Source organism: Pocillopora verrucosa, chromosome 12 (genome assembly GCF_036669915.1).
Source record: "Pocillopora verrucosa isolate sample1 chromosome 12, ASM3666991v2, whole genome shotgun sequence".
Lineage (NCBI taxonomy): Eukaryota > Metazoa > Cnidaria > Anthozoa > Scleractinia > Pocilloporidae > Pocillopora > Pocillopora verrucosa.
In genome coordinates, this window is record NC_089323.1 from 19,434,282 (window position 1) to 19,452,844 (window position 18,563).

Below are 18,563 nucleotides of genomic sequence, written 5' to 3' on the forward strand. Positions count from 1 at the left end.
GGCAACCGATCAGTTGCTTTGGTAGCCAGTTTGTCAGAAAGTCATTTAGTTTGTTGGTTGATCAGTAAACCAGGCAGCCAGGCAGCCAGGCAGCCAGGCACCCAGCCAGTTAGTCTGTCATAGCCAGTCAGTCAATTTGCCAGTTACTCAAATGGCAGTCCATCAGTCAGTCAGTGTAATAGTCTATCAGCCTGCCAGTCAGTGAATTGTCAGTCAGTCAGTCAGTTGTTAAATCAGTCAGCTAGACAGCTAGTAAGTTAAGTTATCATGCAGTCAGTTATTGAGACAGTCAACCAGCCACTTAGTTGGTCAACCAATCAGTCAGTCAGTCTATTAGTCAGCCAGCCAATCAGTTGGTAGGTTGATCAGATGGTCAAGCAATCAGTAAATCAGCTAGTCTGACAGTTTATCAGTCAGCCAAATAGACAGGAAGAGGGTCGTTCAGTCTGTTAGTCAGTCAGTCAGTCAGTCTGTTAGTCATTCAGTCAGTGACTCATTCAGTTATTCAGTCAATCAGTCAATCAGATGGTCAAGCAATCAGTTGGTCAGCTAGCCAGTCTAACAGTTTAACAGTCAGCCAAATACACAGCAAGTCTCTTAGTTACATGAAGGTACTGTAGTTGACCATCCAATAGTCAGTCAATCACAATTAGTCAGACAGACAGTCAACCAGACAGGCACAAGTCAACCATTTTGCCTGTGACCCCAATACCTGGCAGATTCTATGCTTTGTAGCAAAGGCACTTTAGTTGCAGCCAGTTCCTCATGCTACAATAATTGTTGCTTGGCATCTACTTCCAAGCTCTCCGAATGGTGATAGGAACAACTTGGAATTTCTAGAATTAGAAATTCCCAAAATAGCTTCATGCTTTCTTGTAAAAAATTTTCTTTCCCAGATACACGGGTTCATTTTTTGGAATTCTGAATCAGACAGTCAACTCTGACATCAGACAATGAAAAAAGACAGAAAAATCAACCTTAACTCACTGCATGTTGATACACTGCATGTCTGAGATGAATTTCAAGATTACGTCCCACATGCACTGATGCTGCTCTAAATCAAATCAGCAGCATCATGCATTTGCTACCTTGTCTTAAAAAAAAGCTTGGCTTATTAAAAGAGTTTGTTTATCTGGTTCACCTTACAGCTGGATTGCAAAGTACAATAAGTATCTTGGAATAGATCAGCTTGAAGCTTGGTCCACTTGTTCACTTACCAGGCATCTGATCTGAAAAAAGCAAAAGAAAATGTCACACATTAATAAGTGTATTGCCAAAAGAACACAGTTTTGTTGATTGTATTACCAATGACTAAATATTATTTTCAACAGAAATTTCTCAAAAGTAATAAACAATAAACATGTTACTTCTTATGGTTTTAAGGGAAAATTGTAATATACTAGAGTGGGTAATATCCTTGCCAATCTCTAAAAAGAGGGTTCCTTATATACTTTTTACATCAAGCATGATTGGGCAATTTTTCTTCTTGTGAATCGTGATTTGATTTTTTTTTATTAAAGAATTATGAATTGATTTTTTTTTAATTCATGAATTGTAATTTAAGATGTTGGGATCTTTTCATGTCCATGTAAACAAAATTTTTTTAAAAATTTGAATGTGACCTGTGAATTAAGAGCTGAATTAAGTGTGATTCATGAAGCATTTTGCTCTGCCTGAAGAATTTCCAGCTATTGTTTTGAAAGTGTATGTATTGTTCTCAAACAGCTGTGGTTACTGGTAGGTTTTGATTTGATCAATAAAAGTCGCAAAACAGACAACTAATGGTTCAACCAAGTTCCAAAAGTAATGAATTGATTGGAGCAAAAGAAGTCAGGCTTTGACAAGACTTTCATGCCTGCCTCCCAAATATTAGTCAGTTTTACTCGCCTGTCAGAGGCATAATAACAGTACTTTCCTACAGTATATATACCTTTCAGTCAGTATAAACAGCCAAGAGACTTGTCATTATTCATTACCTGGAGGGGAGGGGGTTGGAAGATTTTGAAGGGAATATATTGTTATTTCAAGGGGGATTGGAGAGGTGATCAGTCATTACCAACAGAGTATAAAGGGGTAATATAGAGGGGGGAGGGGGTGGAGAAATTTGGAGGAATCATATGGTTTTCAGGAGGGAGTGGAAGGGCGATCAGTCATTGCCAACAGAGTGTAAAGGGGTAATATAGAGGGGGGGGAGGGGGTGGAGCATTTTGGAGGAATCATATGGTTTTCAGGGAGGAGTGGAAGGGTGATCAGTCATTGCCAACAGAGTGTAAAGGGGTAATATAGAGGGGGGGGAGGGGGTGGAGCATTTTGGAGGAATCATATGGTTTTCAGGGAGGAGTGGAAGGGTGATCAGTCATTGCCAACAGAGTGTAAAGGGGTAATAAAGAGGGGGGGGAGGGGGTGGAGCATTTTGGAGGAATCATATGGTTTTCAGGGAGGAGTGGAAGGGTGATCAGTCATTGCCAACAGAGTGTAAAAGGGTAATAAAGAGGGGGGAGGGAAGTCAAGGATTTTGGAAAGATCACGTGGTTTTCAGGGGAGAATGGAGGGATCATCAATAATTGCCAACAGAGTATAAAGCAGGAACATAGAGAGTTGACTGCGAATTGATCGCCAATGTTTGGGGAGAGGGGGGAGCAGAGAGGGAATCTTAAGAATACTACAGAACCTTATGGGGGGGATCAGGTAAATTTTATTGTGACTAAAATCTTCCAACTTCCCAGGAGATATATAATGGCCAGTACCTAACCAATCAATCTGATCAACTGTTATTTGTCAGTCAGCATATCAGATTATTATGTTCTAAGACAATCAGACAATCAATATATAGTAAGTATGTCCATTTAAAGCCAATCAGTCAATCTTCAAGTTGATAGGCCATAAAATTATTTGGCGAATAAGCATGGTTTCTAACTAACATTTCAATACGTTTCCCTAAACAAAAAAAAAACACCAATTTACCTACCAGAAGGCACTTGAAGAGTGGATTCGTTTACCAATGAGTATCAAACATGAACATACATACATACATACATACATACATTCTTTATTTGATAAGTAGGTTGTGTGAAAGGCAGCCAAAGGGCTGATGTGGACCTACTATACTAAATATTAAGAATTACATATATATAAAAATTGCAATAATAACTTAGAACTACTATATACAAATAAAATGGTGTTCACTAAGACTAACATATAAATCTAAAAGTAAATGAAATGGTCCTTTCTGTTGGCAACTACTGTTGCCTCTTTCTCAAATGAAAAATTGTCAATAGTCTTAACATGTTTACGTAAAATTTGTTTAAAAGAATAAAAACTTTCAGGTACTTTAACTAATCTATTTACAAAATTCCAAATAACAGGACCTCTGTATCGTAGGGAGTTCCTGCCGGTCTCTGATCTAAATCTAATGACATTAAATTGGTTAGGAACACGAGAAGATCTAGAAGAAACTCTTTTAGAAAACAGTTCACATATCGACTGGGTCGTTGTTCCAAAATATACTTTGTGCAAGAGAAACAGTACAGATTTTTTATAGAAGTAAGATCTTTGGGTTCACGCTGACTCTTCCAGCCACTGAAAACGTGGAGTAAAATCACCAAGTTAACCCCTCCGGAAATACAATATCTATTCGCCAAAAAACTTCCAAAAAGTAGAGAAAAATAAAAACTAACCATTGAAGACACATTTTAAAACGGTCCGCCATGTTCCACGTGAATAATTGATTACTGCAAGGAATGGTGGGAGAAAAAAACTCTCCTCTCCATGGGTAGGGTCAGTAGCACTGAGAAGAACTCAGCGATAGAAGGTACAGATCGTGAAAGTTTTATTTTCATGCGATCATTGCAAGAGCAAGAGCCTATTAATGGGCTTCTGAGAAGACCTTGGATTTTTATCATGGTTAAGAAGGGGCGGGCGGGAGGGGGTGAGGGTGGGGAGTCTTCCTCTTTAGTTTCGTACCTTGGCCTTCCCCAGTGTACACGGATACGAAAAGGCTACGAGGTCAGACCTCTGACCTCTGCAATTGGGGGATGGTAGTTTACTATTATCAACTTAATTTTCCTTGTTCTTATCATTATCATCATCTTCATTGTCAACATGATTATCATCATCATTACAACTTTCAACATCATTATCATTCTTACTGTCATTGTCATCATTATTTTTATTATTCTTATAAAAATAATCTATAATTGTCATTGTCATTGTTTGTAGTTATCACTATCTTTGTAATCGTTATCCTAAGGTTGTTATCGTGTATTGCTCAGTATAATGATTGCAATTTCATTTTTTATCATTGACATTATTTCTCCCTCTTGCCTACCCTTTCCTCTCCAATAACCATTATTGCAATAACTATGATCACAAGGTTTGATTATAACCTGGTAATTTACTATTATCACCTGAGTTGATAATCTAAATTGGCCTTTGCAAAGAGTTTAAAAGCTGACGTTTCAAGCATTAGCCCTTCATCATTCCTCTGATGAAGGGCTAATGCTCGAAATGTCAGTTTTTAAACTCTTTGCAAAGGCCAATTTATGCTATCAACCCAGTTGATAGTACCAAATTACCCTGTTATACTCTCCCACCAACACAAAACCACAGTTTCTTTGGAAAGTGCGACCTATACACAAGTTTTTACAGTAAATATGAATTACCCAAAAGATAAAGAGAACAGAAATTTGCCAGTAGAAAAGAAGCAATAAGGGATGGAAGAAATGAAACTAAATAAGAGTTGAAAAAATGTGCACACCAAAACCAGAAAAAGGTGATATTCCTTTCACACAGTTTATTGTTCTTTAACATTCATCAACAGCATTAACCTTGTACAAGGCTTTTGAATTTCATCCATTGCATGAAATCAATTAATATAAAATTCTCTATTTAAATTCTAATTCCTAATTAGTAAGTTCTATGCTATGAAAATTTTATCTGAAGTTATGCACCCTGAAAGTGACTCAACTGTCAACCATTTCTTAAAAATGCCTTTTCTATTTTCTATCATTTAAAAAAAATCAAACGATAGACAAGTCTGATTGTTATTGAATTAATGCATACAAAAAATATTAAGAGTAATACAACAACTGTTATCGTTGTCCATTAAAATTATCCTGCTCTATTGTAAGAATTTTTGAATCAGTTCCAGTTCTTGTTCTCGTGCTTGTGTCACTGTAGGAGGGTCCAGTGGATTGGATGCTCTGTATGACATAATTAAATCAATAATTGATAAAACTGAAATAGCAACAATGATAAGAAAACCGCTCTAAAAAAGGTTTTGTTCTTTTTTTTTAATCTTTACCAGCAATCTTTCAGGTAACAAAAAGATTTAAGTGAAAAATAAAAAAAATCAAGGGAATGCAGGAAATCCCCAAATAGGGTTTTGGCAGCTAGTATGCTCTGCACCTCGTATGCTCTAAGATCTCAGAGAAAATTCTCCCCACATATCACCACACATTTCATGATTGGTTAAAGCAGAGAAGTTGGTTTTCTGTCTGGAGCTCACAATTTTCTTTACTGTCAGCAACTGCCTCTTTAACTTTCTAAAACAATAAGATGAGAACTTACATATTGATCAATCTAGTCAGTGAAAAGGTTAAAACATACCTCAGATCAAGATGGTGAGCTCCACCTTTGACCAGAAGTGCCACCAGTGTTGGTGAGACATCTTCTAACACCTAAAATATAATTAATACATTTTAAATCCAACAGCAGTTGGAAGCAACCACAGCCCTTCAAATAGTGTAAACTTACCCCTCCAGTTCTCCACGGATCCAGGTCACCATTGGAGAAAATAATATTAGAAGATGAAGATATATCTGGAAAATCAATTAAAGAAATAGAATTTTTCTTTTTCTAGTGTTGAGCTCTTTCGGGGGGGGGGGGAGGGAGGGGGGAATGAAAACTGGCAAAATGCTGAGGGTTTAACTGAACAAATTTAGCATCTGGGGGGGGGGGATGGTGGAAATTCAGCAGTAGGGGATGTGGAACCTAGCAGACTACTAGGCAGTTAATTGAAAAGATTAAGCATCCCATCCACGGGACATGATATATTGTCCATTCATTTACAAAGTAAAACATCAGTGGTTAAGCAGCTGCCTCAACAAAACCTCATTTTTCTTATTTCACACAATCCCTGAGTTCACACAATCCCATAGATGGCTTGTTCCAGTCATAGATACTTTTCCTGCTTTGTGAGGAGCTCTAAGTATGCTCACAGGAGCTCTAACTATGCCTTTACTATGCTAACTATGTATTTCAAGATCAACCTTTTCCCCAGAACTGTATGGGTGCCCAGTTAGGTTGAGGTACCACACCCCATTTTTTCTTGCAGTATGTTGCAATCATTTCTGGAGTCCATGGCAGAGGTGGAAACATGTCTGTCTTGTTGTTAGAACCAGCTGGAAGAGTGAGCTCAGTACAAGCCTGAAAAGATGAAATATAAATCTCATTTTTATGTTTAATGACAGAAATAAACACAACCAGAAAATGTTACATGTCTTGCTCAACACAGTCCAGTCAGTCAGAGTTTGACCTGGGACCCTTAGATCTGAAGTCCAGCATGTATAAAGCCCCCACATTTCCCAAATCTTGAATTTTTCTAAGCCAGAGTAAGTGGTAGTTACTGTCATCTTTAACTAGTTCCTACATCCCATGCAGACTATGGTTAAACATAGCAATTATATTAGTTACTTGACTAGGCAAGTAATATATCCAACCCACTACCTGATAGTCTTGTGCAAGGCTGTCTAAACCCAGGCCACACCAAGTGGGGTCTGCACATTTGATGTACTCTGTATCTGGATCAAGGCAAGTCAGCGTACCATTAGTGCCATTGTAGACTAAAGCTGTGACCTCAGCCAGACCTTCAACCTTGGATGATGCACTTGCCATCATTTTACATGCCAAGTTCACAGGATGCCCAGGAAGTGGAGCCAGGAGGTGTGTAGGGTAAGGATAATCACCCATGGCTAGGGTTGTGAAAGAATTGCGAATCCAATGTAACATGTGAGGGATCTAAAATGAAAACAAAAAAACAAAAACCAAATTATTGGGCCAATTGAAACAATGGATGAAATGGAGGATCTACAAAGGACAAAGGAAAGAAAACATAAAACAAAAGTTGTGAAAAGAATAACAGTTATAACTAATAACAGTTATAACAATAACAATAAAGGAATTAAGCAGTGACAAATCCAGAACACAGCCCTGCATCCTCTGTTTCTTAGTCAAATGAGGATTGATTCAATGAGAATCAATAAATAACTCACCTGCAAGTGACCCAAGGTTCTGGATTCTGACCATGGCCACAGCAATGGGATTGGAAGGTAAGTGATCTCCCTTCTGTATCATTGATCTTTGCTTTGGAGAGAATGAGGGAGGGAGGGTGGGTGGAAGGGAGGAAGTGTGGGAGGGAGGGTGAAAGGGAGGGAGGGTGGGTTGGAGGGAGGTAGGGTGGAAGGGAGGGAGGGTGGAAGGGAGGGAGGGTGGGTTGGAGGGAGGTAGGGTGGAAGGGAGGGTGGGTTGGAGGGAGGTAGGGTGAAAGGGAGGGTGGGTTGGAGGGAGGTAGGGTGGAAGGGAGGGAGGGTGGGTTGGAGGGAGGTAGGGTGGAAGGGAGGGTGGGTTGGAGGTAGGGTGGGAGGGAGGTAGGGTGGAAGGGAGGGTGGGTTGGAGGGAGGTAGGGTGGAAGGGAGGGTGGGTTGGAGGGAGGTAGGGTGGAAGGGAGGGTGGGTTGGAGGGAGCTAGGGTGAAAAAGGGAACAGGAAATGACGGAGAGGAAGGAAGATAGGATGTAATCTGGCAAATAAACTAACAAATAATTACCATGGGATCATTAAATGCTGCTCCACATAATTTTTAACTGTGTTCACTTCACTGTCATGGTTGTGTTTGTGTGATGGTAATTAGATAATTCTTACCTGATCTGTTGACTTGAGTGGTTTGCAGAGTTTAAATATCCTTGAGATTTCAGCAAGTCCTACATGAAATAATGTGATTCAAATAAATGCATATCAAAATAAAACTCCAGATCAGTTTCACACATAGTGACTTGGTTAAAAGACCCACGCATGCAATTGCCTTTAAATAAGAGTTATCTATCTCCTTGTTATGGTTAACTTTGTTAATAATCCATAATTAGGAATACTTTGGTTTTGATTTTGACATTTTACTTGAAAAGTTTTCTTAAAAGAGACTGATTTACCAACTTAATGAATATATTTAATGTACCTTTTGATCCTTGATTTTTCAGCATCTCAATCATTTCAAAAGCCATAATAACATAACCTGGACAATTAGCATCAGCATTTAAAAAGTCCTTGAAATTAAAACACAAAAATTACGAAAAAACTTAATTAAATTAACTGAATAAATTGAAACATGAAAACAAAATAGTTTGGCAGTTACTGTTGATAGTTTTATCTTTCATGAACATCATCAGAAATTAACATAATTGTTAAATATCACCAAATAAGTTTAAATACTTTTTGTCTACAATTAACTCAAATAACAAATGATATCATTCTCCTCATTTAACCAGCATAATTCTCAAGAAGGAGAAAAATTAATAGACTCTCAACTCTTTTACCAAATGAACAACTATTAACTAAATTAGTAATTTCCTTGATGTTATGGGGAGAATCACTGATCAGTAAGCTGGACAAGAGAAGAAACTAAAACAGTTGATACAGTAGGCATGATCAGCAAGGAAATGTTGTAACACAACTAAATAACAATAAAAACTTGAATATTCAATCATTGATTGTTCTTATGCAAGTTACAAAAACTGTAGCCATCACCTCTGTCACTGCAGCAAAGAACGAGTCTCTTTCACTACCCTGGAAAGTGGTCATGTAAATTGGAGCACTGGCTGCTAAGGCAACATCAACTACATTTGGATATTTGAACCTCATGTAAGCACTCAGTATTCCACCATAACTGAAAACCAATCAAGGACAGATTAATGCTACAGAATATGTCATCAGAGCACTTTACTTTCTGAGACCTTGTTAAGTCACATGGAAAATGAATTATAACATTACAAATGCTGTAGTTTCTATGTAGGTGACCACAACAACAGTAATTTTTTTTTTTAAATTTATATTACAATGTACCTGCCACCAAAAGCAACAACCTTACTCTCTGTGGCCTTAAACTGAATCTTAAGATCAGTCAATAGGACAGCATAGTCTGCAAGGGCTTGCTCCACTGAAAGATAACCAACTTTATCATGATCAAATGAGGACGAACCAAATGGAAGGGAATCTCCAAAGTATCTCTAAAAAAGGATGAAGACAGAGCACAACAAATTAAAGGTAAAATGCACTTTTGCTTGCTAGAAATCAGAGCATCAGATATTCAACATTCAGTAAAATTTCCGCACAGCCCCATACCACATTATGCATTCAGTTCTTGGATAGAGAAAACAATGACAAAAACGATACATTGCCATTGGGAAAACAGATTTGTTTTATTACCCAACATTCACACAAAGCATCCTTGTGTACTCACATGTTCACCAAAAATAACCAAAGCATTGAACTTCTGAGCTGCTTCGAAAACAAAGCCTGAGTTTTCCCAAAAACTAGTTATTGGTCCTTCATTGCCAGTGTAAAAGAAAATTGGTCCTTTTTCATCCCAGTACTGATCTATGACACAAAATTTAGCAATGGGCTTAACAGATTATTCCACTCAGAACACCTCCATGTTTTTGCAAGTATCACAAGCCATCCTCAGGAAACAGGCCCCAAAACTGGTGTCTCAAAGCCTCAGAAAGACAAATTCTAAATACTGGCATAGGGTTTCAATAACTTATTCCATATGTGGCTGCTGATGGTGTAAGAGACAGCTGTGTAACTGTGTAACAGCTGCGTAAGAGGTCTTATAGGCAGCGATAGACCTCCAGTAACCAACCTTTAAAGATATTGCTGCAAATGCTGTTTGTTGGGGGGGAGGGGGGGGAGGGGTGCATTTAGTACCTGGTTCTTGACTTACTTCGATTCCAGGCTTCAATTCAAAGCTATTTTTTACTTCACAAGTCTATAGTACATAGGCAATTAGTTGCAGATTGAAATTGTTTCCTATGGGTGTCCCCTATTCCCCTCTAAGATAGGCATGCAGCCATATAGGATTTTCTGTGATCCTTTCCAAGGCTTTCCTCCCCCACCCAGTCCACCCCCTTCCAAAAAAAGGAGGAAAATCAGAACACTGAGCCACAAATGTATGCAAAATATTTAATCTGTGTCGCTTTTAATCCTCATAGCCTCTCTTTTTCCCAACATAGTGATTGCTCCAAGCTCATCTTCTGTTCAACATGTCTTACTCAAGTTTTCTTCACTTCAGCACAATTACTAAATTGTTTAAGAGAAATTCAGTTAAAATACGGGTGATTCCATTCTCAGAGGTATCGCATACTTTTAAAATTCAGTTCGATGACATGCTGGCTAAGAGTGGGATAGCTGTTTTGTTTGCTTGAGACGATCATTCGTTCCAACAAATTATGTAATCACACAGAAGGTGAACTTTATAAATAAACTAAAGTAGAACCTGATTTCTCACAGTGTCGATTACATCAGCTTTGGGAAAGAGAGACACAAGATTTAACCGGGCTCTCTAACAAACTAAACAGCTTCACCTCCAAAGCTCCATTCGAGTCAGAAATTACGGTAAGCGCCTTAGTAGATACCTGTATAGAGATATCGCTGTTTAAACGTGACCTTACTGGCTTGGACGAAGTTGAAATGATCGAGATCTTGCCCAAAATAAGCTGTCTTGTAAGGAATAGTAGCCCCCACGACGACAAAATAAGAAGAAACCACGACAAGAAACTCCGCGCAGGGAGTCATCTTCGTACAAAGTTGCACGTAAGGGTTTTGTAACAAGCTAACCTTTAGATTGCGTGACTTTGGGTGACGAATCATTCGACCTGTCTAGTCACCGAGACCACAGAAACATCATTATAATCGGGCTGATTATTGGATTAAAACAAACAAAAACGCGTACACAAAAACGAGAAAATGTAGATGTTATTATCAAGAAGTTTATTGTTCTTAAAAAGACACTCATCAACAGCATTAAACCAACACAAGGCTTTTGAATCTCATCCAAGTCTCATGTCTAGTCTCTGGCATGAAATCATTAAAATTCAAATTCCTTCATAAGGTCTAATTCGTAATTAGCATGTTTCGATGCTCCATGTAAATTTTATTTGAAGTTGTGAACCATAAATTGACTTTTCTTTGAAATGCGATTTCTTTTATACATCACAAAATAAGACAGGTCTGGTTATTATAATTGAATTGATGCATAAGAAAACTGTAGTCATTGTCCATTGAGATTTATAATGTTGCTCTAATGTAAGAATTTTTGGATTAGTTCCAGTTCTTGTTTTCGTGCTTGTGTCACTGCTGGAGGGTCCAGTGGATTGGAAGCTCTGGATATCAAAATTATATACATCAGTAATTAATAAAACTGAACTAGTAATAATTATCAGAAAACATTGTGAAAACCAGCTTGAAGCAGATGCTTTTCTTTTAAACCTACATAGCAATCTACCAAAGGAGATCAGGAATCACTGATAAAAGTTTATCCTTCAGGTAAAAATCTAATAATAAATCAATAATAAATCCAAAAAGAAACAAATTTAAAAATGAAGGTTGCACATCAGGAAGAATGAAGGAAATCTCCAAATAGGAATTTACCACCCAATGTGCTCCACGATCTCAGATAAAATTCTCTCAAACATCATCATATGTTTAGATATTGGCTAGAGTAGAGACATTGACCTTCTATCAGGAGGTAACTCATAGCTGACAATTTTCTTTATTCTCATTACCTGCCTGACTTAACCTCTATAAGAAAAATGCATGGAGAATTTTCATATTGATCAATTTGGTCACTGAAAAAGTTAAAACATACCTCAGATCAAGATGGTGAGCTCCACCTTTGACCAGAAGTGCCACCAGTGTTGGTGAGACATCTTCTAACACCTAAAATATAATCAATACATTTTAAATCCAACAATCATCTATGATTCCATCAATGATGGAAGCAACAAGAGCCTTCAAATACCATTAACTTACCCCACCAGGTCTCCATGGATCCAGGTCACCATTGGAAAAAATAATATTAGAAGATGAAGATATATCTGAAAAACCATTTAATACAATAAAGTGTCTTTTATTCTTGCACTACAATTAGGAATTCTCTGACCATAAAACTAGAATGAGGAAGGTTTCACAGTGACTTAAACACTAACTGAGAAACTCAGAAAACTGTGGTCACTGAAATAAGTGTGAAATACTATTGTATCAAGGAAAATAAATCCATCAAGCATGAGAAATTTTCAATACAGACAGGAATCCTAGTTTTAAGATTTGTTTTCAAGTCTCATCTGATTAGTCATTGCACATTCTGGACTTTTTCCAGGTGTTTTAATTTTGACAAAAATTCTGGATCACTTTTAAAATCAAATACTGATATTGCTGCCATTCAGAAAGGAAAAGGGGTGGATCTATGAGAATGGGATTTGAAACAATTGTGTAACCTGATGCTTAGCATGTAGAGTCAAGATCACAAGGTCTGGTTCAATCAAGCCCTGCTCAGCATCATAATCACATGCTGTGCACAACATTCACACTCATTCCTACCAGGAGTGCTTTTGGGTGGCAGGTGAGCTTACAAAGGAAATCATGTCAGGGAGATCGAGTCAACAGCAATCATTTAACATCCCATCCAGATTAAATGGCAAAGGGAATGGTCAAGTCTTACCCTGTTTTTAGTGCCTGCCTTAATAAAATTCTTCCTTTTCAATCTAACAAAATCTCTTACTATGTATTTCAATGTCTTAAGGAAACCAACCTTTCCCCCAGAACTGTATGGGTGCCCAGTTAGGTTGAGGTATCACACCCCATTTTTTCTGGCAGTATGTGGATATCATTTCTGGAGTCCATGGCAGAGGTGGAAACATGTCTGTCTTGTTGTTAGAACCAGCTGGAAGAGTGAGCTCAGCACAAGCCTGAAAAGATGAAATATAAATCTTGTTTTGACAAATTGAAACAAACAAAATTCTTGAATATTTCAGTGGACAGGCAAAGCTTGGATTATATGTTACATTTGTTTCCTGAACATGAGCAGGCAAGAAAGGTTTATTCTTTATAGGAAATGATTTGAGAAGGAAACTTCACATGGAATAATCACTTAAAAAATCTGGTAAGGTCATGTCAGCTCATAAGCCAGCCATTATTTACATGCATATCCAATTATGATTTCATCTGGTTTCTCAGAAAGTACCCTTGCATCCCTGAACAGAAAGAGATCCTGAATAGATGAAGCCTCTTACACAACACAGTGATTCCATCAGAGTTTCAACTGGGAGCTTTAGAGATGGAGCATAGCACACATAATACTTAGCCAATGATCCTAACTAGTTCCTATATCCCATAGAAACTATGGTTAACCCTTTACACCCTAACGTCATTATGCATATTCTCCATACTGTTCTCTATACATTTCCCAGGTTCTAACAAGGAGAATTTGTAAAACTATCATGCGCTTCATTAGTTGCTGATCATTTCCTTTATTCTCCTGGCTCAAACATTTGATTCAAGGGATAGATTGTAAAGAGAAATTAGAACTGTGGATAAGTGGGATATGCAACCCAATACCTGATAGTCCCATGCAAGGCTGTCTGGACCCAGGCCACACCCAGTAGGGTCTGCACATTCAATGTACTCTGTATCTGGATCAAGACAAGTCAGTGTACCATTAGTGCCATTGTAGACTAACGCTGTGACCTCAGCCAGACCTTCAACCTTGGATGATGCACTTGCCATCATTTTACATGCCAAGTTCACAGGATGCCCAGGAAGTGGAGCCAGGAAGTCTGTTGGGTAAGGATAATCACCCATGGCTAGGGTTGTGAAAGAATTGCGAATCCAGCCTAACATGTGAGGGATCTAAAATGAAAACAAAAAATAAATAATTGGTGAAACAATATATGGATGAGGGTCAGAAGGGAAGACATACAGCAAGAGTTAGGGAGACAGTTGAGAACCAATAATAAGAATAATGACATTAATTAAAATCAGATGATAATAATACTACTACTACTACTACTAATAATAATAATAATTATGAAAATAGTACTACTACTAACTACTATTACTACTAATGATAATAAACAGCAACAATAACAATACTGGAATTCAGCAAAGGCACATCTACAAGGAAGCCCTAAATTCTACGTTTTTCAGGTAAATTTTTTCACAAAAATCAAGCACAAACTCAAGCCACACACTCAAACTCACAAAATCAAGCCATGTGTGACACCACACTGAGAGATATCAGGAGGAAATGGAAGAGTAACTGGGTGAGAGAGGGAGGGAAACATAACCAAAGTGTCAGGAGTAAAGTAGCACTAGTCTAGGAGCATGACCAACATATCCGACCAGCCTGTGCCCAGACCTCTGCTGTTTCAGAGCATGCCAACAACACTGGACACCAACTGCTTTGGAGTGAGGTTAAGTTGATTGATTGTAATCCTCACTGGTACACTCCAAGGGTCAGAGAGACCTAAGACTTTACCCTAACAACATCAACAGGAACAGAAGAATACAAAACCCTGAAGTGTGGATGCCCATTATAAAAAAAAAACAAACAAACAAACAAAAAACCACTACAACCGGAGAGCCATATGACGGCAGACCACCAAGGGAACAACTCACTAACATCAAGAATTGAAATGCGCCAATCACAGCGGTGGAAAAAAACAACCAATTACAGTGGTGCATCCTGCTTTATAAAAAGACCCTAATCCAGTCAACCTTATCACCTGATGAAGACTAGGAGTATGCAGTCAAAACATCCTGATCCACATCATAAGTGATCACATTGAGAGACAAACAATAATACTTTACTATTATAGCAATGATGTAGTAAATAGGCTAACAGATAGTTACAGTGTAATAATAAAATCCTGCTTCCTATGACAAGTGTTATCATAGTTTTTGAGTGATGACCAAATAATCCTTACCTGTTCTGTTGACTTAAGTGGTTTGCAGAGTTTAAATATTTTTGAGAGTTCAGCAAGTCCTATAAAATGAAGAAAGAATTTCAAATAAATTCAAACTGAAATAGAACTCCACACCAGTTTCACTCACAGAGAATTATTGATCTCCAATTATAGAACATCATGAACTGTCATTTGTACATGCCATAATGTAGGATGTAACCAGTCCCTTGTCATATTTACCCATATAAATGACAGTCACTCACTCAGACAGCTTGTTCAAAAGGAGTCTGATTCACTTACTTAATGTACTCCTTAATACTAACCCTTTACACCCTAACATCAGTAAGAATATTCTCCATACTGTTCTCTATACATTTCCTGAAGCACTGACAAGCAGAATTTGTTGAAAAATCAAGAGCTTTATAAGTAGGTGATCATTTCCTTGATTCCTGTGACCTTAATGTTTGATTCAGGGATGATATAATTGTAAGGAGAAATTAGAAGCTGATCACTCTTAGGGGTTAAAGGGTTAAGGAAAAGAGGATGACACAGTAATGAGGCAATTTCCTCCTGCAATAGTGCAGCACACTCATCCCTCACAATGGGAGTATTACCTGTTCCCCAGTCCCTTATCTAATACCAACATTCCATGTTTTCAACTTAAATGCAGCAAAAGATGTAAACCCCTTAATTTTCAAGATTTCTCCCTTGGAGTTCCTACTCATTTTCTTTTAAATTGTTAAGAGAGTTTAACATTAGGATAACACATTTGGTATAACCTATTTTTGGGTTTTTACATTGTACATTAGATTTTGAGGGTTAAGCAACTCCATGGATTTCCTACAGATAACTCTGGTTCATTTTACCTTCTGCACCTTGATTTTTCAGCATCTCAATCATTTCAAAAGCTGTAATAACATAACCTGGACAATTGGCATCAGCATTTAAAAAGTCCTTGGAAATAAATGACATAATTATATTACTAAAATCAACAATATAGACATAGAAACAAAAGTCTGGCCATGTTGCAATAATTTTGCAGTTATTGTTGAGAGTTTTTCTTTTGTTGATATCATTAAAAACAAACAGATATTTTAGATATCATCCAATAGGAGCAATAATGTCTAGAATTGAATCTAATTACAACTTGTTTTTTCATAATGTCCTCCATTACATTTCTCAGAAAGCAGAAAAACTATTGTGACTCCCTCAAATCTTTTACTATTGACAAATCCTGACCTTTAACTCCCAGATCTCATTATTAATTCTCCTTACTATACGCTATACAATTCTTATGATGTTACTTTGAAGAATTTCATGTTGGATCAACTAAGTCTCCTCTTTGAAATTTTTCTTCAGTCTTATCACTAGTGATAAGTGTATTTGTATTAATATTGTAAGGAGACATCTTGTTTTGGTCACTCATGGAAGTTAAATGTTTAGTGAATTAATTGTTTCCCAGATGTTATGGAGAGGACAACTAATTATTAACCTGAACAAGAGATAAAGCTGAAAAAGTTGAAATGTCAAAAAGAAAAAAATTACCATTACCTCTGTCACTGCAGTGAAGAAAAAGTCTCTTTCACTTCCATGGAAAGTGGTCATGTAAATTGGAGCACTGGCTGCCAAGGCAACATCTATCACATTAGGATATTTAAACCTCATGTAAGCACTCAGAATTCCACCATAACTGAAAACCAATCAAGGACAAATTAATGATACAGAATATTTCTTAAACTAAATGTAACAAATCTCAGTTCAATCCCTCTTCTTATTCTCCAATCAGGACCTATATTTCCTTTGTGTGCACATTAAAAAATATCACATTTATGGTGCTGATCGTTTTTCAGCATATAATTTATTTAATTTACTCATCCTCTGACACAATTCAAAATAATTTGGAATTTGTACTCATCCAGGAAGTGTTCAAATATTCACATTTTGTATGGAAACACAACTGGAATCTTGTCATTGGAAAAGAGTTTAAACTCCTTGCTAAGATGTCTTTTGAAAGTCAAAAAAAAAGGAAAGAAAGTCAATAATTGGTCAAAGCTCTGTACTGTCTTAGACATTGACGAGTTACTTGGAAACCAAATTATAACAATTATTAGTTCGTGTAGTGTGATCATCCTGGTGAGTGTAGTTCTGAAAAGAACTGTTGTTGGTGACTGACGTTTCGACTATCTGTGCGGTAGTCATCTTCAGAGTCAAGTGAGGAGTAGTTGTCAGTCGATGATGTTATAAAGTCTGGTCTGTTAAACGTGATTGGTCTGTTTAGCCGTGATGTGATTGGCTGGAAGACTCGTGTAGAGTTTGTTAACAGTCATTGGTTGGTTTCGATCCGTCTGTTGTTTGTAGGTCTGTTTGTCGGTTTGTTCACGTCGTTAATGAGTTGTTTGTAAGGTGCTAGTAATTGTTGACATCTGTTGAGAGGTGTCTGTTCTAAGTTAGTGAACCAGCTTTCCAGAGTCAGTCGTTGAAAATAGTTTGTACTGTAGGTTAAGCATTTAGCTGAGTCCCAGTCGATTCTGTGATTAGTTTGTTGGTGATGTTCAGAAATGTGATTGTTTACATCGCCATTTCTAGTTGCTCGTTTGTGTTCAGTTAGTCGCGTGTTAAGGTTTCTACCAGTCTCACCAATGTAGGAGGCCTGACAGCATTTGATCTTATAAATCGCTCCCTGTCTGTTGTTGGGTTCGTATTTGTCTTTAACGTTGGTCAGCAAATGTCGTAAAGTAGTAATAGGCCTGTGAGCTACGCGAATGTTGTAAGGTTGTAGGATCCGCGCGATAGCCTCAGAAGTGCCTTTGATGTAGGGTATAGCAGCTGTAGTCGTGATAGATGTGGAGTCCCTGTTAGTTTCTGTAGTGTCAGTCACCCTGTGAGTGTTTCATCTAATGAAGTCAGTGTTGTAGTTGTTTTTGTCAAAAACACAGTCAAGGTACTTGTTTTCGTCAGATAAACTGTCCGGTGTGTTGCAAACAAGTTGCGCTCATCTTGTCAATGTCTTGATAGTCGTAGCTTTGTGGGAAGTCGGGTTGTAGGATGATTCGTCAAGAAGTCTGTCGGTATGCGTCGGTTTTCTGTATATTGTTGTTCGTAGTTTGTTGTTGTTTCGGCCTACCAAACAGTCAAGAAAAGGAAGCTTGCAGTCTTCCTCGATCTCCCTGGTAAACTGAATGTCGGTGTTTTGTTCTTTAAGGTGATTGTGAAAAGCGTCAATTTCGTCTTTGTGTACAGCAGTAAATGTGTCGTCAACATAGTGTAACCAAAGCGGTAGGGTTTGTCGGCAAGTTGCAAGGGCGCGTTCCTCGATGTTTTGCATCACAATTTCTGCGACAACAACGGAGACCGGCGACCCCATAGCTGTTCTGTGCAACTGCTTGTAGTGTTCCCCGTTGTACTGAAAGTAAGTCGATGTAAGGCAGAGGTTAAGTAGGTCCATAATGTCTTCTGTCGGTAATGGTAGTGCATCAGTAGACTGTTGGATGGCGGTTTCAGTACACTGTAGAGCCAATTGAAGTGGAATACTGGTGAACAGTGATTTCACATC

At 37.8% G+C, this 18,563-nt stretch overlaps 2 protein-coding genes across 3 annotated transcripts; both read right to left on the minus strand.

Moving 5' to 3' along the window:
• Positions 1-4,783: 4,783 nt before the first annotated feature.
• On the minus strand, positions 4,784-10,895 carry LOC131771453 (dipeptidyl peptidase 2). Of its 2 annotated transcripts, XM_059087251.2 has the most exons (11): positions 10,685-10,895; positions 9,511-9,647; positions 9,114-9,277; positions 8,799-8,937; positions 8,230-8,317; positions 7,920-7,978; positions 6,727-7,017; positions 6,270-6,426; positions 5,755-5,819; positions 5,608-5,678; positions 4,784-5,201 (listed from the first exon to the last, which is right to left on the minus strand). In XM_059087251.2, the coding sequence occupies exons 1-11, from the start codon at positions 10,842-10,844 to the stop codon at positions 5,120-5,122; spliced, it is 1,413 nt and encodes a 470-aa protein (XP_058943234.2). In that variant the 5' UTR covers positions 10,845-10,895; the 3' UTR covers positions 4,784-5,119. The 2 variants fall into 2 exon arrangements, with proteins under 2 accessions (XP_058943234.2, XP_058943236.2); XM_059087253.2 differs by lacking the exon at positions 9,511-9,647 and having other exon boundaries at positions 10,685-10,808.
• Positions 10,896-11,016: 121 nt separating this feature from the next.
• Positions 11,017-18,281, minus strand: LOC131791545 (dipeptidyl peptidase 2-like). The gene is made up of 9 exons (XM_066159592.1): positions 18,135-18,281; positions 16,562-16,700; positions 15,877-15,964; positions 15,032-15,090; positions 13,665-13,955; positions 12,859-13,015; positions 12,081-12,145; positions 11,917-11,987; positions 11,017-11,431 (listed from the first exon to the last, which is right to left on the minus strand). Exons 1-9 carry the CDS (start codon positions 18,269-18,271, stop codon positions 11,350-11,352), a joined length of 1,089 nt encoding a protein of 362 aa, XP_066015689.1. The 5' UTR covers positions 18,272-18,281; the 3' UTR covers positions 11,017-11,349.
• Positions 18,282-18,563: the final 282 nt, after the last annotated feature.